General features: G+C 42.0%; 1 protein-coding gene across 2 annotated transcripts in view; it reads left to right on the top strand.

Moving 5' to 3' along the window:
• LOC145767325 (crystal protein-like) overlaps window positions 1-27,878 on the top strand; it is a 245,208-nt gene that overhangs the window by 111,783 nt on the left and 105,547 nt on the right. For both annotated transcript variants that reach the window (XM_082579124.1, XM_082579125.1), the window contains exon 6: window positions 12,115-12,259. In XM_082579124.1, coding sequence (XP_082435250.1) covers window positions 12,115-12,259 — 145 coding nt within the window. The remainder of the gene's footprint in view (window positions 1-12,114; window positions 12,260-27,878) is intronic.

Below are 27,878 nucleotides of genomic sequence, written 5' to 3' on the forward strand. Positions count from 1 at the left end.
CGTCTAAGTGAATTAGAATTGTGCTATGTAACTTTTAAAGCATAATCAACTGCTACCGTTTCATAATAATGAGTTCGAATGCAAATGGCAGGGGGATAGTAATTCTGCAAACATTTTATTACCGCAGTTGAGTTTAGATACGAAAACAAATCATTATGCGACAATCTTGGAAAATTGAAACGACGCACCAGGGCGTCGTGAATTTGAGAACTTCTGCATTAGACGAAGAGGCGAGCTAAATGTAGTCTGTGGTTAGTAGTGGATCCAGGAGAGCACTTAGTTACATGCTCTTCCAAAATCGAGAAAAAACATGTATTTTTTTTATTTTTCAAAAAACTTCTCGCTCGCTTCGTTCAAGTAGGCTACATTTTATTAACTAACCCCAGTATTGGCACCAATGTTTTAGAAATGGATATAAGGAGTAGAAATGTTTTACTTTGGGTAAAACTGAACAAAAGGTTTATTTTTATGTTTTTTTATCTCCTGATCAAACAACAACTTCGATTTCAACAAAATAAAATTTTGCCTGTTAGGCCTCAGAACTTTAGTGTATCGTTTGTTCAATGTTCATGAGCGCTTTAATCAAGATGTTCTTTTTTAATTTTTGTCCCATATATAGAAACAAACCATTTTTTACGACCAGTACATCGTAAATTGTCATTGATCTTCCCGTGTTTTTTTTTTTTTTTACTAGGCATTAAATCTTTGTCGAAATAAGTTTTAAAAGCTCCAAAAACTACTCGATCTAAAGCTCCTATTTGTAAAATGAATTAGAAGGGATGGATAAAGGTATGATGTAATTTGCCGCACAAAATTTATTCACTGGCAATTGAAGATGAGAAATATGGTTGTTCAAAATAAGTAGGCCTAATACAGGTCTTTCTGCAGTAGGTTAAATTAAACTTGCAAAATATTGCACATACATTAGGCCTACTCTAAAAAATTATCTTCCTTCATAGCTCACTCCCTAAAAGATTTGCAACTTCCTTGGATCCAGGACGAGCACCATGAATATAATAATCGCGACAATATTTCGTGGGAAACAGAAACATAGGAAGGATGAAATTGCCAATCGCATTGATGACACAAACAATAAAAACCAAGTCCATCTCTCCTGAGAAACGATTCGGCCCACTAAGCGTGTATACCCGTTTTGAACACTAATCTGATGTTATTAGGCACATTTGTAACACCAGTTTTGTCTAAATTGTACATTCATAACCAAACTTGTAATATCAAATACTTCCAGCAAATTATCAAAAAACTTTTCTACTTGTGTTCTGTTGAAGCATAACACCTATCTCTGCCTAAACTTGTGTTTCGCAATTTGTAATGACAAATCATTTCTTGTCTTAGAACCTTAAAAAGTCAACACTTGCTGCATTGTTTACATCTCATTATTAAACAGCAGCCAGTCATAGATATTGTTATCCAACACACGTAAAACTACTGATTTATTTGCAAGACATACCAAATTTCTCAAAATGGGGTAAATTGTGGCACCGTAACAAATAGCCCCATCAAGTGTATCACAACTTGCCCCGAGGGGTCCGCCATTGCAATCCGTTCTCATGCTCAGAAACTACTGTCGTGTTTTCAAATATAACTTTGGCTACAATTTTCGTATAAGATGTGCTATTAAATGCTATTTCATCCTATGCAACGTTGTACCCACTTTACCCTACCCTTAAAAAACTAAGACTATAATACAATAATCCGAAATAAACATATTGCTTATTCAACTAGTTAAAAATTTAATTGACCTATTTTAATGTTTATAGAGGTAAAATATGCCTTGCATTCTATTGGGGGAGAACAGGACACTGCAAGTGAACTTTTGATATTTTACTAAAAAACTACACAAACTTTGAGCAGTGAATGCTTTTAGGCCCTAATACTACAAGAGTACTTAATGTCAAGCAGAAAAGTCTACCAGAGCAAATAACATTAAATTCAGTTGTTATTTAAAAATAAACTCTACACTCTACAGCCTGTTTCACCCTGTAGACTACTGGGGATCATCAGAAGGTCCTTACAAATAAATTATTGAAATCTTCTGCGGTCTTAAAAGAAAAAATGTTTAATACGTAGCTATATTATTTACCATATTTTGAATATACTGTATAGTCTCTGAGGCTATATTCCCCTGTTTACTCAAGCAAGAGGATGACCTCTATTCAGGGATTCATAGTATAGAGATCGCTAACTCGGCTGGATATCTGATAAGCGGAGTGTAAAAATGTTGCCAGATATTTTTTTAAATTTTTAGAAAGAATCTCATTTTGGCATTTTTAAAGTAGCAGTTACCCAAAACTTGCCCGTAAATAAACGGACAAGCTTTGGGCAAGCACTAATTCTTTAAAAATGCCAAAAAACTAGTTTTTCTAAAATTTTAAAAATATCTGGCAACACTTTTACACACCGCTTGTCAGATATCCAGCCGAGTTGGCGATCCCTACACTATGAATCCCTGCCTCTATTATGCACTCAGGCGTGTTGTTGCTTAGGCTCTGGATCTGTTTGCGTAACCAACACCAACTGCGAAACGTAAATAGTACAGCTGATAACCTCCCATGATCATAACAATTGTGCAAATAATGACTAAAGCATGAAGTTATCACCAGTGTTAGCACATACCATAAGGTTCATTTTAAGATTGGGAGGTAAGTCAGATTTGACCTCTGATGACCTTGAGAGGTCAATGACCTCAAAGTATCAGAATATTGATATTTGGCGTCATTGGTTAATCTTAAAGGTGTGTATGATGTACAAACCATGCATATGTATTAAAATAAAAGTGTCTACACATTCTAGGCTACAGAGTGTTGACTGTGTTAGTATGTTGGTCATTATTATCAGAGTTGCTAGGTTGGCCTTTTCACGACTGAATTTCACAAATTTGGCCTTTTGTGAAGTCGTTTGGTCAAAAATTCGGGTTTGACCTTATTTTGGCTTTTTCATATTGGTTTGGCTCCAAATTGTCTGTTTGGCTTTTTTGCATTTAGCCTACTGTATTTTGTAAGATTGAAACAACAATGGCAACACTTGTCTTTTATTCTTTCAGTAGTGGTGATTGTTATTTGTTAATGCGCATGTGCAGAGTGTGAAGGCAGCAAGGATGGAAGTCTTGCTCTCATGCTCTTGTACTTGTAGCGATGGTTGTAAGTTTTTATATATATATTTTTATACTCCTCATAATACTTTGTAGGACGACTTGACTTGTGATGACACCAGTCGCTAGTGCTAACATTAGCTGAATGATTTAAGCCAGTGCTTCTCAACTCCTGGGTCGCCGTTTTATTCGGCTGGGTAGCTGTAAGATGTGGTGATAAAAGATAATGTCTTGAGCAAAGTTAAAACTGCCTACCACTACTTTAGTTTTCGTAATTTCCACTATTCAAACTACGCCGCAGGTTTCACCCGACGATTTTGCCACACCCATTTTGCGGTGAAGTGTACACAACAGTACTCACTAGACTAGACAATTGTAACAATTAATTGAAACAATTAATTGCTTCAAAAACCACACCAAAACTTGATCTTCGAAGATTATAAAATCCGCAAAAATTATGCGAAGATTTTAATGCAGAATACAGATATCTGTTGCACTTTTCTTATGTGAGATGGTAATCTCGTGGCAAAGTTCTGGAGAGATTTGTAACTCTGCGCAAGGAGGTGAAGAAATTTTTGATAAACAAGAAATATAGCTTGACAGAAAAGTTTGCTGATCAAAAGTGACTTTTGTTTGTGGCGAATCTTTCTGATATATTTTGGCGGCTGAACATCTTGAATAAATCTTTGCAAGGACCAAACATATGCTGGGCAATGTATTTAAAAAACTGATTGCTTTTACGGAAAAGCTGAAGTTTTGGAAGAGGAAGATCACGTCCCAGAAGACAGCATCATTTACTATTTTGAATCAGTCACTGGAAGATACGGAGTTAGGCTTTGACGATGTCCAGCTTGTCATAGAAAGACATTTGGGTTCATTGATACGAGAATATGATTTGATTCTCCAACCCTTTGCTTTTCAACGTTTTTTTGGAAGTTAACTGCTCAAGGGGGGGCCATTTTTGGATCAAATTTAATCAGCTGTTACGTGTTATCCGCTGGTGCTATTTCAACAGAAGTTGCACTGGTGTGAAAGCAAATCATTTGTCTATAAGTTTGAAAAGTCATTATTTTAAAATTTTATATGTTAAACTTGATATTTCAATTTTTGCAAAGGTACCCAAAAACGACAATTTTGATTTAACTTGCCGCTATTTAATTACCGTGCTAATCCGATTTCATGCAAACTTCTGAATAACAAAGAGCTCGATCGAACGCACGAAGTGTGTGTGCGGTGTGCCGAATCATTGCATTGATTAGAATTTACGACTTGCGAGCAAATCTTATTGTAAGCTACTCACTGATTCTAAAATAGTTACAATCAGAGTAACATTGTTACACGAATTTGAAAAAAAAAACTGCGTTTGTTGTCTTACATTTTTATCCTAAACTAATGCATTCCGAAACTCATGGCTAGCTTCTAGTTTTATGGAACCAAATTTCTCATAAGTAACACCTTAACCTGCTTGAATAGCTGTTTACATCTTCGTTTGTGTATTTTATGTCTACAATTGAGTTTGTAGTATGAATATTTTTAGTAGAGAGAAGACAATTGAACAAGTTGTTGAAATTATCTGAAATTTCTAAGTTCAAATTAGGTGCTTTTGAAATTGTGGATTTGTGTCAAGTCGCAACACAAATATCATGCAGGCCACACCATAAGTCATTTCGCTTATGGGTGTTTATAAACATGACTCATAAATTACATCCACAAAAAATACAGCATTTACATCAACAAAGCTAAGTTCGAAGCTCACTTTTTATTGAAGATTGTGTCAATCAATTTGAAATAACATTTTTAGTCCTCCAGCGTCGAAACAATGCAACAGCGAATCGAGGAACATGCGTAAACAAAAGAAATGTGAAATAACCCACAGTCAGCAAATCTACATAAATTTAACGTTTACAAATGTTGAATCAATGTAAAAGGACTGGATTGCTGACTGGGTCCTTATTGTTTGAAGCACAAAAAATACGCGTAAAGGCGACAACATCAGCAAGGCAGCGATTATGTTTCTGGCCAAAAAAAAAAATTAACTTTTGACTTCAAAGATAAAAATGATTATAACGAAGCTTCAAAGTTTGTCGTAAAAAATATTGCAGAGATACAATAAACATAATCATTTTGTGCCAGATTGTGAGAAGACTTCCTAGATTCTTTCCAAACATTTGCATGATTGCAAATTATTTTCTATAACTTTATATTGCCAAAAAATGGCTTCTTTGTTGAAACAACGTGGCTACAATTCTATAAAAAATTCTTAGGCCTACTACATTGAAGTAATGAAATTTTTTTTGTGATTTTGCTGATGACGTTTTACAATATCCGAGAAGTAAAAAAAATAATAATGATGAATTATTTTACAAAACCGTGGTTTGCAAGCGCTTTACAAAAAATTGTTGGGGGAAAATTTACTATTAGACGTAAAATGTTTGTAAAAGAAAATAGTCGGTTTACGTATTTATAATGTTTATTGCGCTGTTATCGAATTATAAACTGCCTGTATTGTCTACCTTTGTGGTTGCCGGCCAGCTTAGACCAGCATGCAAACTACGCGTTTTTGGTATTTGCATCGTGTTATGATTCTCGAAAATTTCCCACAAGGTCTTTATTTTTATCGTGATATTTTTGTGCCTTTTCTGTCCTAAACTTGAAGTCATTGTGAAGCACAATCCACATCGGTTTTTAGACTCAGTCTTCATTGAAAATCTTTTGTGTGGTGCATCATTTCAAGTAGTGTCTTCCCCTAAGCTGTTACACAAACCGCCCAGAACCAGGTTGATTATTATGTATCTTACTGCCGTTGAGAGCTCGTTATTGTATGTGTGGAATTATTACTGTAGATGTCTGACTAAATTCATGCCAAAGTCGAGCAAATTCTGCTTTCGGGATCCTTGCCGTTATTTACTGTATTTTTTGTTGATAAGTTTAGGCAGCATTTTTCCAAGATAAATGAAGACATCGGTATTGTTCGTCACTTAGATTTAGTTTCCTCAGCATTGTTTGTTCATTCTTTGATCCACTAGTTTGTCTCACTTTGGTATAATCGGATCGTTTATAAATGGCGGGTCTTCACAATAGCCGGCTTCTTATACTGTACATTGGCGCAACGTATTCAGATGTTGAATCAATGATCAAGAAAGCTGATTTGTTTTTTGTCTAATGTGACGCTTAACTTTATGCCTTGTCTACATTACAAAATATTTTGTAATGTACATGCGGCATTATCATCTTTATTTTGCGCTCTTTGGAACAACACACAGTGCACGGTGGAACAAAAATGCAGGACATAAGAACAAGTAGGCGACATAAAGCAGGGAAGGGACGCCATCGAGTTAGCTGCTACGTGCAAATGGAGCCTATCTCATAATTTTGAGTGTATCTCACATTTACTGTTTGCAAAAACGCTATTTCTCTACGGCTTCTCCCAAAAGCATTTGCAGTCATACATTTCCGCAATTGCAATGCTTGTCAATGAGAGTATTTCCATAGAACATTTATTTCGAAACCAGGTTTTCGTGCCTTTACCCAAGATTTCTTATTGTAACGTTTTTTATTCGTCAATGAATATTATCTGCTTGAAACAACTGTTTTGAATAGTTTGTGGCCTACATAGCCTACTATTTTGATCGTGGATTGCTATTCTTCTTTGTAGAGCTGATAACGCAAAAAAAGTTTGCTATTATTTTTTCTAATTAACAGCTTTGTGATCACTGGCTTTTCTTTTGTAGCGTAAGAAATAACGTGCTTTGTATTATTGAGGTCAAACCAAACAAAGGAAAACAAGAGGACGTTTCTCTCTGCTCGCGCATATCGATGCACGAAGCAATTATGAGCTTATGGCTTGTTATCGCAATGTAATCCATTTCACGCTTTGCTGAAAGTTAGCTAGAAATAGCAAAAATTCACCAAAATCTTGAATTTACAAGAAAACTACACAACTGTTAGCATCAAATTTAATATCATCAGATCCGCCTGACAATTTTAGGAAAAGTCAAGAAAAACCAAGTGCATGGCGTTACTGTGCTTCAAATAATCAAAGGAAATATGAGGGGGGGGCCAAATCTGGCCTCCCTTTGAGGAGCAAAGTGTTAAAAATGCAAAGGATTAGGAATGGGTGCGCAATCTATTTGCTGTTGATGTTGATACCCCGCCTGAAAACTACCAAATCATTTTTGGGTTTCAAGAGGAGTTTATTGACGTTCAGTACGACAGTGTATTGATGAACTGTTTTAAGAAAGAAACCCTTGGTCAATTTTGGACAAAAGCCAAGAACAAAGAGACTTTAGTTGGCACGCACTCTCGCAGTAGCCTAAAAGCTCTCCTACCATTTGTTACTACCTGCCTGTGTGAGAGCGGGTTTTCTGCGCTTGCTCACATCAAAAACAAAGGAAAGAAATCGTCTTCTGCCTGAACATGATATGAGATTAGCACTGAGCAAAATAGCTCCAAATTTTGACAAACTTGTTGAAACAATAGAAAGTTTGTTTGAGTGAACCGGTGCATAAGTGCATATAGCCTCTGAGGCTTTATTCACAGTATATATGGTAAGAATAGCTATTGCGTAAATTTTAAACCAAAACTCGTCACTCAAACTCTTAGAGAAATCCAGTTTAAATTAATATATTCGGCCAAATACAACCGGTAAATTTTAATCAAAATCCCGTTATTGGGCAAGCAAAAAATGCTTTCAAATTAAGATTAAAGTTTTCAGTTGTTATTTTTGGGGTATGCAACCTCCCAGGCTCCAGCCTATACCAAGCTATTTTATTTTTTGGACTTCATCTTTTTGTTGGCCGTTTTGTCTTACAAATGTAGCTTTGTTAAACTTTGGTTCCGCCCCTCTTAAGATTTCTAAATCCGCTAGTGTCTACGGTTTGTTTCTTCATAGACTACAACTTGAATATGGCAGGAAGAAATTTTCTCACAGCTCAAAGTGGCAGTAGGCCTACTTTTTGTCTGGCTCTCTTCAGGAAAGTTATCTTAAATGTGAGATACTTGTACATAAAAGGAATCAGAAAAAATAAAAAATAAAATTTTGGCTAACAAACGTGGCTAATAAACTATACTTCACCACAACACCAACCACAGAGCTGAAAATACATTGCTGCACTTCAAGAAGAAACGCAGGCTAAATGCAGGATCGCTGTTGTGTGCAGATGAGAAGGTAACGTCGTCGTCGTCGTGTGAGCCTCTGGGGCCGAGGGTCTATCTTTTTACCACCCCAGATTCGCGATGTTCACGGACTACACTGGAAGGCTACTAGAGAGCAGCCAGTCTTTGGTTTCATCATCCAAAATGCGCAGACTTTCCATTCCGTTAGGTGGCTTGAAAATAGTACAGTCATTGATGATGTGGTCTGCGGTCTGTTCCTCGGTACCACATTCACAGGAGGAGGAAGAGGTCGTTTCCCATTGGTGCATGGTTGAGCGGAAAAGCCTGACGCTCGTACGGAGACGGTTGAGGCGCATCCATGCCTGCCTTTGTAATGTCAGGCCGATGAGGCGTGTGTCGTCGTCGTTGAAAATGAACGAATGGGAGTCTGGTGCGGTGCTTGACTTCCATTCAGAACTCCATTTATGGTCCGCCAAAGTAGCCGCAGAGATGTCTTGTTTATCATCTTCGATGACCAGAAGTTGAGCGGCTGACACAAATGGGTGTCTTGACTTCAGTCGACGGGTGCTTGTTTGGGAGAGCAGAGATCTTGTGGTGGAGAAGGTGGTTAGGCTCCAATGCCCGTCGACCGAGGGACAGAGTAGCTTCTTCGCGATGAAGCTCAGCAGGTTGGATGCCAGCAAGAATGGAGAGATTGTCCAATGACGCGGGATGCAAATTTTTTTTTTCACGAACTTTTGTCTCATTTACATATTTTTGTAATTGTAGCCATTAATCGTTACCGCGCATCGCGCGTAACTGTTTTTACCGATTTTCGCCCTCACAGCAGCCGATTTTCGCCTTCCAGATCCAAATCTAAACATTGAACTTGAAAAAAACGTAGCCTGGAGAGTGGAGACACAATACCTAGTCTAGTCAAGTTTAAAAAAGTTGAGAAAAGATATTGATTCTGGTCACTAGTCTAAAAGTAAGATTTTCCGAATTGATTAAGAATTAGCCCTAACCCGTTAACCCTAACCTTACTTTTTTTGAGAAGCTTTTGTGCACCGCAAAAATTAATGAAAGAAAAAAAAAATTATTTCGATGGGCGTCGAACCGTTCGTGAGAACCGATGTCCTCACGAACATTAGGCAAAGGATGAAACCACTAAACCAAAGACGCTAACGAAAAACGTTTGCATTCACACGGTATAAATACACACTCTATGCGAAGTAACAAAAGTCCGTTGAAAAAAAATTCGCGTGCGGGACGCAGGCATCCGGTCACTGTGCGCAGGGCGCTGTTTATGGCAGTGTCAATGTTATGGCAGTTAGCACTGCAGCACCAAATATCAGTTTCTTGCGCAGTGATACCAAATGGTGGCGGTATGTAAGCGATCTGTCTAGTGCCACCCCAAGATATACCCTACAAGGAGCCTACATAAAGCATAGACAACTCTCTTTGACTACATAAGTCTAGATCAAAAGTTTTAATGAGTAGCCTATTGGTTTCCAGTGCTGCAAAGTGAAACAAAAACTGTCTTTGGTAAGAATCACCAAATATCATGCAACAAACCTTCAATCCTTCTGAGGTCGCTACAACCCTGTGCCACAAGGATTGGATAGTGATAGGGACTATCTGCACCATGCGTTTGACATAACCCGTTCGATCAAAGTGGTAGGCTAAATTTTTCGGAATAATGTTGCCGGTTCAAAGACCAAGGTTTTCCAAAGTTACAATATCAAAATCTCGTAAGGTTAATAATCCAGATTTAAGTCTTAGCTGCGCAGGCACAGGTAATTAATAATTTTGATTCTGGGCCTACAACTAGGGCCCTTGTGAGGATATTTTGTGCCGGTACCAACGAGATCCTTAGGTCCAAATCAAGATGTTTATAAAAAACGCACTGCATCCAAAGAATACGATGTGGTTTTTTCATGCTTTGGCACCCCTTGAAAAGGTTCCGGGCCCCTACAATTATTTTGGGCCCGGGTCTAAAAGTACCCTCAGGACCCCCTGTCAACGCTACTGCCTACAACTGGTCTCCTTTTGAGTCATGCTTCAATGTTGTCCATAGCTTTCTTTTTGTTGTGAGCCTCATCATTAAGAGTTCAATACGTTTTCACAACTGTGGTGCTTATGTACAAGCTAGTGTTTTGCAGCTTTTCTACATGATGCCTCTTATAGTTCATTCATTCATTTTATTTTTCGTCACGCGTCCGGGACGAAAAGATACTAACTACAAAAATCGATATAGATCTACCAGCACGTTAATGAAAGGGAAAAGGTTGCAAAACCTTGAAAGGTTTAACACGTGCCTGAATGGAAAATCATGTAGTAGGTTATATGTCAGTAGTTATCACGGCCACAAAACCAAAAAAACAAATACCAAAAGATAAAACAAAAAACAGAGAGAAGCACACATGTAGTAATGAATGACAGTCTAATGAAAAGCGTTGTGAATTGAATTTGCCAGTTTCAATATTGATGTTGATGAGCAGTCATAGGAAGGAGAAAGGAAACCGGACATAAAAGAAACCCATCCTCAGGCAAAAGCCCGTTTCGATGTTGCCCAGGATACCAGGTGTTGAGCTCTTTCTATGGCCAGACTGCACATCACACAGTAACCTACGACAATTGAGGTTTGAGATCCAGTTTAAGTTATTGTTTCTTGTCCTGGTGGGTGATGGAATGGATGAAATGGATGAGCTGGTAGATGATGATGTCCTGATGGTGTTGATGAAGCTCTCATCCCCTTTTGCGACAGTAACAGTAACACCCCTAACAGTAAATATTGCAGTAATTATACCGTCCAACATAACTTAATATTAGGAACAAAATGGTTGAAACACCTACAGTATCCAATCTAATCAAAAAATAAAAAGCGCAAAATGTAGACACTAAACTCATGTTCGGCAAACCTTTCGAAATCTAAACTGTTTTCATGTTCAAGTGCATATAATACAACAAAAGATGAGTACAGAGCTTTCGAAGCGTTTGTTAAACTTGAGTTTAGTGTCTACATTTTGAGCTTTTTATTTTTTGATAACTTAATATACAGTTGTGAAGAAAGGGGTGTTCTTCCCGGCTGTCAGCACAAGGCTGAGCACTCACTAGTACAGCGAGCAGTTGCGATTCGCTAACCATAACGGTGTAGCTTCCACGCTAGCCATTCAGACCATCCAATCAACAATATGTTTCTCAGCATCCGATTTGTAGCAAGAATTGACAGCTTTACCCGCGGCGGTCGAATACCTTGTCGCAAGAATACGGTGCAATACTAATGAGCCCAGTCTCATGGGCGAAACACGTATCTATCGCTGTCAATTCTTGCTACAAATCGGCTGCCGAGAAACTTAATATACAGTTGATGATGAGGAATATACAGTATAGCCTACCATGGCGACCTGTATACACAAGCCATGCCAAAGTGCAGTTTCCAATGAAGGCCGATCTGTTAGCAGCTGCAATCGATAGCCTAGTATATGTTGATATAATTTGAGTAGCACTTAATAAATATAGTCTTTATGTATATATTGTGTAATTTTGAGCTACTTTTGTGCTATTGTTATTATACAAATAATGGACTCGATTTTAGCGTTTGTGCTGGAAATCAAAAAAGGTCTGGCAACACTGGTAATAAGAAAAGATTAGTCGTTTTTAACGTGATACCAAGCGTTTTGTAGTGATTCGAGATTTAGTGATCACATCTTGGCAATTTGGATTCTCAAAACTATCATTTCAAAGGAATATAAAGTGAATGTAGTTTACATTTCAAAATCGAAAATACGTCGGACTCCCATTCGCATGATGGCAAGGCCTGTAAAAATATACATTCAATTCATCGCTAAAAATCTAAAGATATATCAACCTAAAATGACAGAGAGCACCTGTTTTTTAATAATCAGGTCAGTTGTGGAGCTGGAAGCCGCCTTCAACGAAACGTCTGTTTTCGTGACAGATCCCAACCTCATCACTCTAGTATTCCAACCTTGGTCTCCGGTAATTGATTGGAAAGTTGTCCCCGCCCAACCGATAGATTACTTCACGCAGGTTTGAAATATATTTTGATAATGAGGTCATGTTTATGTATAAGCCCTGTCGCATAACATTCCGCCTTTTTAATTTTAAGAACTTACAACTATCGCTGTGGTATTTGTATATGACGTAACAACGACTTTGGTGGGTTGGTTTTGAATCTTTATCCTCGGACTGACAAAGCCCTGATTAGTTATTTCTGGTAGTTTCGCGTACTTGTAGAGGCTCTTGACGCAGGGCCGGTTACCGAGATTGGCAGAGTAAAGTTTCCGATTGTTGATATGTTGTTGCCGGGGAATTATTCCATTCACTAGGTGCCGCTGAATGGAGAGCAGTCCTGAAATGCGTTCCTCAAGCGCACACCCCGAGAGTCGAACTTACGCCGTGTGATCTTGAGCCGGGCGCGTAACTATTGAGCTAACAGGGCGGACCACGGATTGCTGCTGTCGTATTGGTATCGTATACGCATTGCTCATTTTTAGATTAAGTTCTCGCTTGGAGGTTGCTGAATGTTAATGTAGCTCGATTGTACATATGGATATATTTCGTTTATACTTTAGATATACAATATGCTAATCGCCACATTAGTATCAGAGTATAGGCTCTGCATAAATTTTATTTGTTTTTCTTCGTCCTTGGTGGTGGCAGTTAACAGTTGCTGTTTTTGTATGTGTTGTTTTTCTCGTGTACTTTTGTAGGGGCTAGGGGGTGGCCTAATATCTTTTTTTACATTTGCATAAAACCGCAAGATTTTCCTGGAGTATTTCTACAGCAAACATTTTAATTGAAGCAACCCTATATTTTAAACGTAATTTGCTGATGCTTGGCAGTTGTCACATTAAAGACACAGGAGGCAGCTGATTCGATAAATGATCTAGTTTTTTGCTGCTTCCTGTCTGTTATGGAGTTTAGTTTGTTATGGTGCTATTCTTTATACAATGGTAATACTTGTACCGTTTTATTCTCACAACAGATGACATAAAATTATTATTTTTCTCTTTTATTAAAGCTCGCCAAAAATTTTAAAATCTCACGAAATCAACTCAAAAAGGCTTTTTATCAACTCATGAACGCAAGAGTGCTTTGTGCTGTAGTCCACTGAAAAACTTGTCACGTGGAAGCAAATTGCGAGCTCCATACAAAATTTTGCAATTCCATATATACACGATAGAACTTTATTTATTTGTATCAGACAAAAATGCCCATATTCGAATCACAAAAAAACAGCACAACGAAAGTATAAAAATAAGAGGAATACAAACAGCAGCAAAGCAAAAGCATTCAAAATGAAATTACGAGCTTTAGATCAGACAACCAACCAGTAAAATTTAACGATATCAAACGATGAATACCCGGTGTTGATATCTTTGGGCCATGGCAGCCATCAAGACTAGGTAACGGCATGCATAGTATTATTGTAATGAACACGGTAATTTGATTGACGATGGCGGTCTGACCTCATCAGAGAGGCAACAATGCATTCTTGAAGGCTACACGCAGGCGATTAATGTCACGTTGATGATAATTTTCCCACAGATGACATGCATACATTGGACTACAATGGAGCACTTGTAAAATTTAGATTTTAATTTGTTGGCAGAACAGTAGATTGATCGTAGGCTACTTGTCGATTTATATCCTTGTCGTCACACATTGCCGTGTCAAGAAAAACACCCAAATATTTGACACTATCTACGAATTTGATCGCACTTCCATTGAGCCGTTCAATTGGATTCAAATGTAACTTTAAGTTATTGGTTTGGAAATACATAGCAAATGACTTTTTGCAGTTAAAAATGACGTCGTTAGAAAGCGCATAATCTTCGCACACACGCAAGATATTCTGCAAACTATGAACACTTGAAGAGATACAACAAATATCATCAGCAAACATCCCAGCCAGCAAGCCCATATGGGCCCCATATAATATTTTAATGGGCTTGTGGGCATGTGGGTTCTATGTGGGTTTTTGTGTTTTTGCCACATGTGCCCAATATGGGCTTTCTTGCAGAATGTGTTGCTAAATGACAAGGTGGAATATAAAACTTCCAATCTTCAAATGCGTGATCATATAAATACATTTTAATAAATTTAGCCACATAAAATTATTGATCATGGGCTAAGCGTGAAATATTGATGGGCTTCCCACTTTGTTTATGGGCAGACCATGGGCTGCCCACATTTTTTATGGGCAGACCATGGGCTGCCCACATTTTTTATGGGCAGACCATGGGCTGCCCACATTTTTTATAGGCAGACCATGGGCTACCCACACAGTGATTCAAAGGTTTGTGGCCAACCCATACTAATATGATATACACCTCGATCAGCATTTGTCTAGCCGAGGTTCTGCGTCATTTTGACGCCCCCACAGACCTTATTGAGTGCATCTCCGACATATACGTCGACAACACCTGCACCGTCCGCTGCGGCAATGGTGAAACCGACCGTATCCCTGTGGGGCGGGGAGTCCGTCAGGGCTGCCCGTTGTCGGGGCTGCTATTCAATTTGGTCATCGAGGTGCTCCTCAGGGGCGTCCGTGAAAAAACGGATTGCGGCTACAACCTTCCTGCCAAAGAAGATATTAAAGTACGTTGTATGGCTTATGCGGACGACATCTGTCTCGTTTCTTCCGATCGCCAGCAGATGATCTCTCTCCTATCTGCTACTGAACCCTTCTCCTCCTGGTCCGGGCTACGGTTCAACCCACGCAAGTGTGGCACCCTGTCCTATGGGAAAGTGTCGGCGTCCCGTCTGCGGGTCGACCCGAAACCTTTCTCCCTTGCCCGGGAGGAAATTCGAGTCATCCCCAAAGGCGAGACGTATAAATACCTCGGCGCTCGAACCGGTTACGCCTCGGACGCATCCCTAACCCAACCCTTCATCTCCACTCTGGAGAAACACATTTCTTGTTTAATGCAATCTTTTCTCACCCCAAGCCAGAAACTTCTGGCACTCACTTCTATAATTCTCCCGTCCGCGTCATACCATCTGCGAGTGCGGCGCTTTAGACAGTATGAGCTTCTGAAGCTTGACCGACTGGTTTTGCGGTGTTTGAAGGTGGCGTGGCGTCTTCCCAAGTGGGCCTGCAGCGCGTTCTTTTACTGTAAGCCTGCATTGGGAGGTTTGGGCATCACGAACTTGTGTCGCGAAAGTGACACGCTTTCAAGATGCTGACGTCACCTGACAGCATTGTCTCTGCCGTCGCTCTCGGGCAGCTTAGGCGTCATGCCTGTCTGAGGTTCGGCACTTCAGATCCCACGACTGACCACCTGGCCAGTTATCTGAATAGTGACCCCCCTCCTGACGGCCCCCGTTCTAGACCGTGCCCTACAGGCGAGAGCCTGTGGGGCTGTGTCCCGGCGGCCACCCGTCGCCTGAACGTACGTTGGTCCGCCCGCTCGGATGGCGGCCTTGAGTTGGCCGCGGGGAGCTCCACAATCACCCCTCCTATAAGGAAAAAAGTGGTGCCGACCCTCCATCAACACAATGACTTGTGGTGGAAGAGACAGTGGGAATCCAAACCTGACCAAGGCAAGACGGTCAGTGCCCACTGCCTGTCCGGATTTTCAAATTCCTGGACCCGGCGCCAGGAGCTCCTGGATCACGCGGACCGAGTATTTGCGTACAAAGCTAGATTGAATCTAATGCCACTTAAATCCAAACCAAGCCATGGCCGCCGTTACCTACCTGCCATGTGTCGTGCTTGTGGGAAAGCGGAAGAGACTCTCCCCACATATTGAATCACTGCCCTACCGTGATGACTGTCGTCACGGAACGACACAATTCAGTATTGAGGGAGATCGTGGGGCACGTGCCTGCCGAATGGCAACCCGGGCTTTCCATAGATAGTACGGTTCCACAGCACGTGGAAACGGGCGGTGCCGATCTGCGTCCTGACATCGTCTTGCAACGCCCTGACGGTGTCACGGTCGTATGTGACGTCACATGTCCGTTCGACAACGGCGCGGATTCTCTTCGAAAAGCCGCCGACAGGAAACACGACAAGTACGGCGAGTTATGTGTCAACATAAAGGAAGACAGGAAGCGCCCTTGCAGGGACGTCCTGTCACTTCCGTTCGTCGTAGGCTCCCTCGGGAGCTATGCCCCGACGAGCTCTCGAGCTCTGACGGCCTTGGGCGTTCCTTCTCGTGGGGTAGCAGAGGTGGCTAGAAAAGTGGCTTCCCTCTCAATCAAAGGGTCCTTCCGCGTCTGGAAAGCTTGGAACGCCGGGCTCACTTGTGGAGGGGCTACGTCATAGAAAAGACGACTTCAGCGATCAGAAACTTATTCCCCAATAACAGAAACGTTGCAGTAAGTATCCGAGCGCGCAAGCCAGCAAACCGTTTAGACGTCATTATATCAATTGTCTTAAAATTCATCACTTTATGTCTATAAACCAGTGTCATCTTTTTTATAACGCTCCAGTCTCATCAAACCCAAGCATTCAAAAATGAACAAAGGAAAGGAATAAAATGTCTCAAGCACATTGTGAATCGAGACTGGTTTAACAGCAATTTAGTAACTTCAATCATCACTAGATCTCTATCTATTAATCAATCAATTATTTCGAATTATCTTACGCTGCCTTCGCCTTGTAACGCTGTTCTTGCCCGCTCGGATCAACCTCGCTCTGCTTTCAACGCATTGATCAACACGATCCCCTGATCAACTCGATGCAGCCTCAAAATTTCCACCCCAATTTTCTACTTTTTCCTGGTAATGTAGCCTATCAGTGCCTCTGGTTTCGATCGCTAGCCTCCCCGACCCAGCTGGGCAAACCTGCCTCAACGTCTGGCCAGTGCACATCCGTGCTCGCCGAATCAAAGCTTACTCTTCTCCAGTGAGCATGTATTACATTCCCACCTATATTTTTTGTTTCTATTGATTAAACGAGCCTCTGCTCCACATTTTTATTTGAATTTTGTCTGCCACGAGAGCCAAATTACTCTTAAATAGTTGACTCTCTTCCTCGTGGTAGACCCCAATTTTATCCGCTCTGCCTACTGGCAGACCGGGTATAAGAGTCAAGTACCTGCGCCGAGGTCGCGTGAAGGAGACGTGGGCGCCGCCCGGCGGTCAATTACTGCCGGTTCCAGCGTCCACACGCGACGGGTCGCCCGGCCCGTCGCAGGCCATCTTTCTGGGCTATACAGAAAGAGCCTGTCTCCCTGGCCCGCTCCGCCATTCTAAATTTGCGGACGGGTCATGTAACGTTTTCGATCCACACTCTCCCTCCACAGGTACCTCGACTCCCCAGCCTGGCCCCCGCGACCTAAGCTGGTGGACTTACCCCTCCGGGTGCATCGTCACCCCTAAATCACGCCGCTCCCCGCCGCCGCGGAGTGTGGCAGGCCGGTTTCTGAAAGTCTTCGACCTGGCTATATGTTTATTTGTGCTCTCTCGCCGTGTCAATTCTTTGTACCCGTGCGCTGTTGATGCGAATAAAACAGTTTAACACCGGTGTGCAATGTCTGCAGTTATCACCATATGGGCAGCCTGTATTACAATTATTTGTTACATATGGGTAGCCCATATTAGATTTATGGGTTGCATGTGGCAGCGCATATTAGATTTATGGGTTACATATGGGCAGCCTGTATTAGATTTATGGGTTACATGTGGGTTGAACGTAAGCAACCCACAGGAAACTCATAAATAAATATGGGCAGCCCATACTGGCTCAATGTGATGCCCGCAGACACAATGTGTACGAGCCCCATATAGGCAGCTCACATGGGGCCCGTACATCAGCCCATATGGGTCCCCATGTGGGGCCCATACGTGCTTTCTGGCTGGGAAGAGATGATTGACAAGTGTATTACCAATATAAAAGCTGACCTTGGTTTTACATAACACAGTCGATAGATCATCCATATACACGGTAAAGAAGTAAGAACTAAGGGAACCACCCTGTTTAACACCATTGCTAACAGAAAAAAGACTGTGAGTAGTGACAACCCCAGCGTATGTACATCCGCTGATGGGTATACCAATAAACTATTAGACGAACAAGGCATATCGGTGTTCACGAAATTATGGCCAAGTTATCTGTCTCCGGATTGTGACATAGATTGTCGCGCAATCGTGACGTCATCATTGCGATGCACTGTCACGCTTGAGCGACAATCTCTCGTCATTCTTTTTCTATTTTTCTAACTTGTGTTTTCCAAACGTGCTTCGTCTTTCTTTTACGATGTGTGAATCTAACGGACGGACGTAATAAGAGTGTGAAGTGACTATTCCACATCACAATTGAACCCGTCTCTTGTTAACAATATACCATCAATCTTCACTCAACACATGTGGAACTTGAGTCGAAAGTTAGGAAGAAGACAGGTTGGATAGCAGCTCATACATAGCGGTTGGACTACCTTGAAGGGAAATTTGTCTGTGATCTAGCTAAACGTTTGCCCGTTTATGCGCGTCAACGCTTCATTGATTTCTTAGGTGATAAATTTGGTTGTACGGCGGACCCTTCCTTTGATAGTTTGTTGCAGTTTGTTATTGCGGAAGAAAATGCGAAATCAACCGACTTTGGCGTTTGGTTAATGAGTGAGGACCATAAGTCGAGCAATAACCATTCTTTTGGTAAGTCGGAGAGTAAAAGGGACGCGGGTGCATTTCAAGTGAAACATACGGCGGCCAAGGTTGACGGCTATGGTAATATAAATTCCGCAACGTCAAAAACGAGTGTCTCGTTGTGTGAGTGTTGCCTTTCGTTTGGTGTGAATGTGGATCATGGTTTGGAGGTATGTCATCGTTTGCAGGGTATGACTGTGGCAAAGCGTGAAGAGTTTTTCTACAAACATTGGCTTTGTTATAATTGTGGAGGAAAGCATCGGGCTAGAGATTGTCGCTGTGCCATGAACTGTGATCAGTGTCAGGATGCTAACTATAAAACGCCGAAGCATTTCGCTATGTTGCATCAATGGGTCGTTAATGATAGGCCAGCAAACAAACCAGTTCCAAAGAAGGTACGCGAGTCCGCTGTGGACAAAGTTGACAAGTCTGCGGTTAATAAAACTGGAGTTCAAGGTAGAGAAAAATCAGTCTCTTTGAGAAATGTGAAAGTGACACCTTGTAAAGTTTTAAACCGAACAGTTGCTGTGAAGGTCATAAACCCGGCAACTGGCTCAGAAAAGTTGGTGTACTGTCAGCTTGATTATGGATCCCAGATAACGCTGGTATCAAAATCTTTGTGTGCAGAGTTGGGGTTACAGCCCTATGAAAACATTTCCTTTACCATGAAAACCTTGAACGGTGATGCGAAAGTTGATACTGGTTTGGTCAAATTTATGGTAAAATCGTTGTCGACTGGTGAGAGTTTTAACATAGATAATGTTGTGTGTTCGACGCCATGGAGCGATGACATTGAAACCTTGCCCCATAAGCAAGAATTGAGTGGTTACAGACATTTTAATGACATTAGTGTGTTTGAATTAGAAAATCGTCAGACTGTGGACATTTTGATAGGCGATGATTGTCCATTCTTGTTAACTGTGCTTGAAGAGCGAGTTGGTAAAACGTTGTGAGCCACACGCGATCAATACACCGTTGGGATGGCTAGCCGGTGGAGGGCGGTCTCCTCTCTGTTCGGACAGTCGCGTCACAGTCAGGAAAGTGCAGGTTCGCGATGATTTTGAGAACGTGGACTGGTTAAAACGTGAAATTTTGACGCGCGACTGTATTGTGGACGAATTTAAGACAGGAGTTAAAAGAGGCCACGCTGGCAGATTCGCGGCGTAGCATGTCACTCGCTGATAAGTTTTGGGGTCACTGGACAGATTTCTACCTACCTAAGTTGCGGGGTCGAAGAAAATGGAGAGACATCTGTCGCAATTTAGAACCCGGAGACTTGGTCCTCGTATGGGATATGAACGACCGACCCAAACGAGGGGACTACCGAGTCGGCAGAGTGGTTAAAATTTTACCGCAGCATCGAAAGGGTAAAGAGTTTGTGAGAAGGGTGAGGGTGGCTGTGGTAACATGGGACACTAACACAAAGAAGTCGCACGTTGAAACCGTGCTTCGTGATATTTCTTGCGTTGCTCCGGTGGAGGGCGCACGGGCACGCACTGCTGTGCTCGCTCCAGTTGGTTCGGGCCTCCCAGATGGACGTTAAGGGACGTCACTCATAGAAAATGTGTTCACTTTATTATTAATGTTTAATTGTTTATGACTTGTGTGATGTATGATGCTTATGTTGGCTGTTTACAAATTAAATAGATACAGTCTGGCTGGAACCGTATGTGTTTATCAAGTAGCCTACATATTGTCACTTTGAGTTACGCCAATATCGCTTACAGCAAATTTGCTTGTGATACCTGTGACTAAGCTGAGAATCGTATTCATTCTTTCACATTTAATTTAGTATCTTCATATGACAATTTTGTTTTTGTATAACTTTAGGTGTATGGTGTGTTAGTACTGTAATGTCGTGTGAGCATGGTCCGTTTTAAATACCTTCAGATAGCAGTGCGGGACCACAGGTTCATCTACATGACTATTGACTATGTCGTATGTATGTTATTTTATACGACAATTTTATGCGGTATTGCAATTATGTTTAATGTGTGTTCATCATCAACAGTATCATAGCCGATGCGGCCTTTGATGAACTAGATGCTCAGTTCGTAAATTTTTCCAGTGTTCCCTTTGTCGCGCAGTGTCCCAAAGTGTTCTTGGTTGGCTGATTGATGTATTGAAATTGGATATAAATGTTGTTCGTTGTCTGCCACGAGCACGTTTCCCGAGAGGGCGGCCGCTTAGACAGAGATTTTCGAAATCTTCTTTTTTGATAATTTGACCGAGAAATTTGAGTTGCCTTTGAGTTATGTTGTTCAATAGTTCCTTGTCTTGATGTACCTGGTTAAAACTTCTGCATTTGTGATGTGATCAGTATATGAAATCCTGAGCATTCTCCTGTAAAACCACATTTCAGCTGCTTCAATGTTACGCCTAGTTTCTGTGTTGAAGGTCCATGTTGGCTTCATAATCTCATGCTCAGTTCCGATTTAATCATAATTGTTTATGCCTGCTTTCTGACCCTTTACGAAGCCCTTGTTTACATGGCGAGTTTCGGTCGACTGCGTTGCCCTTCCCAAAATAGGCTTTATGCACATTCCCGGATGTTGTCACCGCGATGATGTTTTGACGGCGAGGCGGAAGATTCGAAAGCAGTTTTATTTAGGGTTTAAATATTTATTATCGTGGAAGTCACACAGTATGTAAGTACACTCTTAAACTAACTTAATGTTTATATTTCTATTCTTTGAAAGGGATCAGTAACTAATTGATATCGGATTTGTATCATACTGAAAGATCAATGTAGATGTAATTGCCTACTGGATTTGTGAAACCTAAATGGCTGCTGGTGCTACTGCTCAGTAATCTTTTATCCCTTTTCTCTGCTATACCCCTATGCTGGCCTAGTCCATTACTAGCGCTCAGTTTATAAATTCGTGACTTTGGATGGTGCTTAACTAGCCCTCTTATTCCACGCCCTGCAAGCTCCCTGGTCTCAGTGGGGCTAAACCCTGTTAATTTTCTAGGTTTTGCTGTGTGTTGGGTCCCCTTTATTGTATCCTCTCTTTTAATGTATGTGCGGTCCGCATAACTACTATTGGTCGCCAAATAGAATCAGTAACTCAACCTGTGGTGGTTACATCATATCAATTATTGATTTCTTGCGTAGTACCTTGGTAGGCTACGGTACGATTGATTCGTGAATGTGTGTAGTGGCTGCTTTTGCTGTGTGAGTTGAATGTCAGTCATTGAATTTCTTGTGTGAGGTTGCAGTAGTCTAGTTCGGTTAATTGTGGCTGAATGCGCATTAATTGATTCTGCTCCAACTTACATAATTTTTGATTTACTGTTGTGATCAGTTGTAGCTTGCTTTGCTAGTTGTGAGCTGCTGACCTCGTAGGTTATTTCCGAAGGGAATTCCCCCGGTTATTTTTTTGTTGTTGTTTACTGTTGTGTTGTCTGGCTTATCTGTAGCCTACATCTACTGTAGGGATATACTGCGGCTGTTTTATTTTGTTAATACTTACTGGTAGTATTTGTTTTCATTAATTTTGTTGAACTCACTATGGATAAGCGCCATGCTGAGTTGTCTCTCCAATTGGAGGAACGAGAGTTAGAACTGGAGCGTCGCGCTTTGCAGCTCCAACGCCAGGAGATGGCTTTAGAGCGCCGGGCCTTGGAGCTGGAGCGTCGACGTTTTAAATCTTCTCTGACGGGCGATGGCAAGGTTGAGTCAGAAAAGGCAATAGGTGAGGGGGAGGGTTTAGTCCGTGAGGAATCTGTATCTCACCATGTGACTGGCGATGTCCCTCTGTCAAAAGGCGCACTTCCGCCAAAAACAGAGACAGTTGTCAATCTCGTTGGGAACGAGAGCCACAGTACCTTCGAATCTTGTCAAGGGAAACTGCACCGTAGCGACAAAGGGCTAGATGTTTCTAGCGAAAGGGATTTTATTACCAGGAGCCATGCCGACATGGATTCGCGGTCTGTGCTGCCCGGTGAACGCGTCACGGCTTCGCATTGGAATTCGTTTGTGAATTATGAAGTCAAGCCTAAGGATGCTCACGTGGAGTGCCAAGCAGAGTGGAATGGCTGGAGAGCACCACACCAACCCATGATGATGGGAGAGCAAAGAGATTCCTATGGCCAGCACAGCGCAGACATGAGGTCTGTGCCTGGCTACCAAGGTGTTGGGAGGCACCTGCCCGTAAGGCATGAGTCCACAGGTCTGGATACCTCATTGCATCCGGCAAATTCACAAATTGAAAAGGTTGTCGGTGCATTGCATTCAATGGCAACTGCGGTCTGCCGCGCCCAGGGTGGTCGGGTAACAGAAGAGAGTAAATTTGATGGTACGCCAACAGATTATTATCGCTTTGTCCGATATTTTGAGAAATATGTCATTCGCGATGTAAACGATCCAGCTGCTATGTTGGACCTTTTGATCTCTTGCTGCACTGGGAGGGCACGACGCAGCATCGAGCAATGCATTGTCATGGAACCACCAAGCCTTGCTTACCACCATGCCTGTAACACACTGTACAGAAACTTTGGCATGATCGACAGTGTTACCACAGCCTTTATTGAAAAGATCATAAATGGACCTTCATTTAAGGAAGGGAACACGCAGGGACTATTGGATTTGTCGCGTCAGATGAAGGATTGTGAAATGACTTGTGGGGGGAGACTAGATTGTGGGTTGAACACACGTCACACCCTGACAAGTATTGTGAGTCGTCTTCCACCCAAGTTGCAGGATCGGTTGATTGAGGTCTCTGTTGAAGGGCTTACATTTGCTCAACTGGCTGATCAGATTTACCAGTATGCTCGGATCCAAGGTGGATATTTGGCACAGGCTCTCAACAGAGACAAGATTCAATCGAACCAGGAAAGAAGAACCAAGTCAGGTAAAGGTGTTCTGTCATATGCATCACAGGGTTCAGTAAGGGGTGGACCTCATACTGCTAAGAGTAGCGTTGGTGCAAACTATTCTTCAGAACCATGCGATTGGAAGTGCCCTGTGTGTTCTAACGGACACCCATTGTGGCAATGCAGGCAGTTTCGTCGCATGGCTGAAGTGGACCGACAACGGACAGTTAGAGCTGCCCAGTGTTGTTTTAACTGTTTAGAGTTTGGACATCGTGTACAAGAGTGCAAGTGGGACAGGAGTTGTAAGCTTTGCAAGGGAAGACATAACACTCTGCTTCACCGCCCTCAAGATGACAGGAGTGGAAGAAAGTATGGAGCCACAGAACCCATGAAACCTGGCCAGGACAGCAAAGAGGCCGGGTCCTCTACCTCTTCCAATTGTACTTCTGTAGTAACCTGCGCTAGTTCGGGGCTGCGTGGTGCAAAGAGTTATATGGTACGTCTGAAGGTGGTACCGGTTACAGTTTGGAGCCCGGATAGAAAGTCACAAGTCGATACTTATGCCTTTCTTGATGAAGGCTCAGACACCACCCTCTGCACAATCGACTTGATGAAGCGGCTTGGGATGACAGGCAAGAGTGTGGATTACTCCATTTCAACTATGAACGGCGTCAGTCAACAACGTGGTTACAGGTTGCAGGGTCTGTATACACGTGGCATAAAAGAATGTAAGGGGATGGAGATTGATGCTGTATTGGCGGTTCCGGCATTACCTGCTCTGGATGGAAGTATTCCGAATGCTGATGATGCTAGCATGTTTCCAGATGTATTGCAAGGCGTTGACATCCCAGAGCTGGCTGAAAAGTCAGTTGACCTTTTAATTGGTGCTGATGTGCAGGAAGCACACTATATGCATGCGTTTCGCAGAGGCCGGAATGGTGAACCAAATGCCATTCGTACTGGCTTGGGTTGGACATTGAGTGGTCCTGTGGGACATAATAGTTCCAAGGCCTTGGTGCATGTTAATTTTATTCACTCTGGTAGTGACATACTGCATCGTCACACGCAGCAAACCTACGATCATGACTTCAATGATGTTGGTGATCCAGATGAACTTGCCATGTCCATCAATGACAAACAAGCGCTGACTTTAATGAAAGAATCGGTCAAAAAGGTGGAGGGACATTATCAGCTAGGACTACCATGGAAAGATGAGGAAACTACACTCTCTGGCAACAGAAAGGTTGCCGAAAAACGCTTGAACCACTTTCGGCGTAGGTTTGGAAAGGATGACGAGTTCTTCGATATGTATAGTCAGAAGATCAGAGAATATTTAGACAACGGATATGCACAAAGGATGCCACATGATCAACTGCCTCAGACCAACCGAACATGGTACCCCTCTCATCATGCTACCGGTGAAAAATTCCGCATTGTCTTCGATTGTGCGTCTAAGTTCAGGGGCACTTCTTTAAATGACAACCTACTTCAAGGCCCAGACCAAACAAGCAATCTGATTGAAGTTTTGCTTCGCTTTAGGGAAAAACATCCAATGATCTTGCCCAGCCGACACCATGTGACGCGCCTGGTGACGCGCCATGAGTTTTTTCATGTTTGTGGTGCCCATTGCGGCGCGCTTCATACGCTTAGTGTGTGTAGGGAGGCTTTTTGGGTGATTAAAGATCATTCTATTTGGCGTTGTGTGTTGCGTGAGTGTAGAGTGTGTCGTTTGAGAGATGCTACAGGGGGTCAACAAATCATGGCACCACTTCCAAAATGTAGGGTTACCCCTGGTAGACCAGCGTTTGCTTGCACAGGAGTGGACTATGCAGGGCCGTTTATGACCAAGTCTGGTAGAAGCATGTCCAAACGTTACTTGTGTGTATTTACCTGTATGGCCTCTCGGGCTGTACATTTTGAAATTGCTTATTCCCTCGATACCTCCTCATTCCTTCAAGCATTTCAAAGATTCGTAAATCGAAGAGGCATGGTTGAAGAACTCACGAGTGACAATGGCACAAACTTTGTCGGTGCTAAACGAGAGTTTGTTGAAGGCATCAAACGATGGAACCTTGCCCATATTGAGAAAGGATTATCACAGAAAGGCATCAAGTGGTCCTTCAATGCCCCATTGGCATCGCATAGAGGTGGGGCCTGGGAGAGATGCATCCGATCTGCCAGAAAAATTCTGCATGCCTTGGTCAAGGACCGAACTTTGAAGGATGAAGACCTAATAACACTTTTTACCGAAGCAGAACACATTATGAATGACAGGCCATTGACAACAGTTAGCGACGATCCCGAAGATTTGGCGGCTCTGTCACCTAATAGCTTGCTACAAAGCAAGCTTGATGCAAGCATGCCATGTGATATATTTACATTTGCTGACAGTTACCGTAAGTCATGGCGGTTAGTTAACTACCTTGCCGACCAGTTTTGGCAGCGTTGGTCTGCAGAATACATGACATTATTGCAAACCCGTAGCAAGTGGCAGAAGCCAGTTCGAAATCTCGCCGTTGGCGACGTGGTCTTGGTAATAAATGACTGTCAATCCAGAGGGTTGTGGCCCAAAAGCGAGAGTGACGGAAGTGTTTCCAGATCAAGACGACGTTGTACGCACGGTTCGTCTAAAGACTGCGACTTCAACCTATGTGCGTGATGTTCGAAGGGTGTGTCTTCTGGAAGCAGACATTTGAATCGATTTCCCTTGATGATTGGACTTACTGATAGAGACAGGTTTATTATTACGCGCGCGACGCGAACATTTACGTAACTTAGTGTATGGTATTGTTGCTTGTGTTTTGTTTCCAATGCGTTTGCCTAGCTTTGCTTTTGTGTTCCAAACGACCTCAGGGGACCCACTTCAGAGATCGTAAATATTTTCCATAGTTGTGCGACATTGTACATTTGAAACGTTGTATTGTCTGAACTAGCTCATGTAATAAGAGCATTCGATTATTTTTCTCTTGGGAAAAACAGCTACTTCTACCCCAGTAATGTTTTTGAGGCCGGTATGTTGGCTTCATAATCTCATGCTCAGTTCCGATTTAATCATAATTGTTTATGCCTGCTTTCTGACCCTTTACGAAGCCCTTGTTTACATGGCGAGTTTCGGTCGACTGCGTTGCCCTTCCCAAAATAGGCTTTATGCACATTCCCGGATGTTGTCACCGCGATGATGTTTTGACGGCGAGGCGGAAGATTCGAAAGCAGTTTTATTTAGGGTTTAAATATTTATTATCGTGGAAGTCACACAGTATGTAAGTACACTCTTAAACTAACTTAATGTTTATATTTCTATTCTTTGAAAGGGATCAGTAACTAATTGATATCGGATTTGTATCATACTGAAAGATCAATGTAGATGTAATTGCCTACTGGATTTGTGAAACCTAAATGGCTGCTGGTGCTACTGCTCAGTAATCTTTTATCCCTTTTCTCTGCTATACCCCTATGCTGGCCTAGTCCATTACTAGCGCTCAGTTTATAAATTCGTGACTTTGGATGGTGCTTAACTAGCCCTCTTATTCCACGCCCTGCAAGCTCCCTGGTCTCAGTGGGGCTAAACCCTGTTAATTTTCTAGGTTTTGCTGTGTGTTGGGTCCCCTTTATTGTATCCTCTCTTTTAATGTATGTGCGGTCCGCATAACTACTATTGGTCGCCAAATAGAATCAGTAACTCAACCTGTGGTGGTTACAGTCCATGTTTCACAACCATACTGGAGAACAGACCACACTAACACTAACAATGTGTGTTAGGTATGGCCAATGTTGAGTAATTTCGTTTAGGAAAAAATAATCTTCTGGAAGATGGATATTGTAATATTCATCTTGGAGGCTGCTATGTTCACGAAATTATGGCCAAGTTATCTGTCTCCGTATTGTGACATAGATTGTCGCGCAATCGTGACGTCATCATTGCGATGCACTGTCACGCTTGAGCGACAATCTCTCGTCATTCTTTCTCTATTTTTCTAACTTGTGTTTTCCAAACGTGCTTCGTCTTTCTTTTACGATGTGTGAATCTAACGGACGGACGTAATAAGAGTGTGAAATGACTATTCCACATCACAATTGAACCCGTCTCTTGTTAACAATATACCATCAATCTTCACTCAACACATGTGGAACTTGAGTCGAAAGTTAGGAAGAAGACAGGTTGGATAGCAGCTCATACATAGCGGTTATCAAAAAGAAAGAACAATCGGCACTCCTCGTTGAATTAGTTTCTTGAATA

The sequence above is a fragment of the Aplidium turbinatum genome, chromosome 3, assembly GCF_918807975.1.
Source record: "Aplidium turbinatum chromosome 3, kaAplTurb1.1, whole genome shotgun sequence".
Taxonomy (NCBI): Eukaryota; Metazoa; Chordata; class Ascidiacea; order Aplousobranchia; family Polyclinidae; genus Aplidium; species Aplidium turbinatum.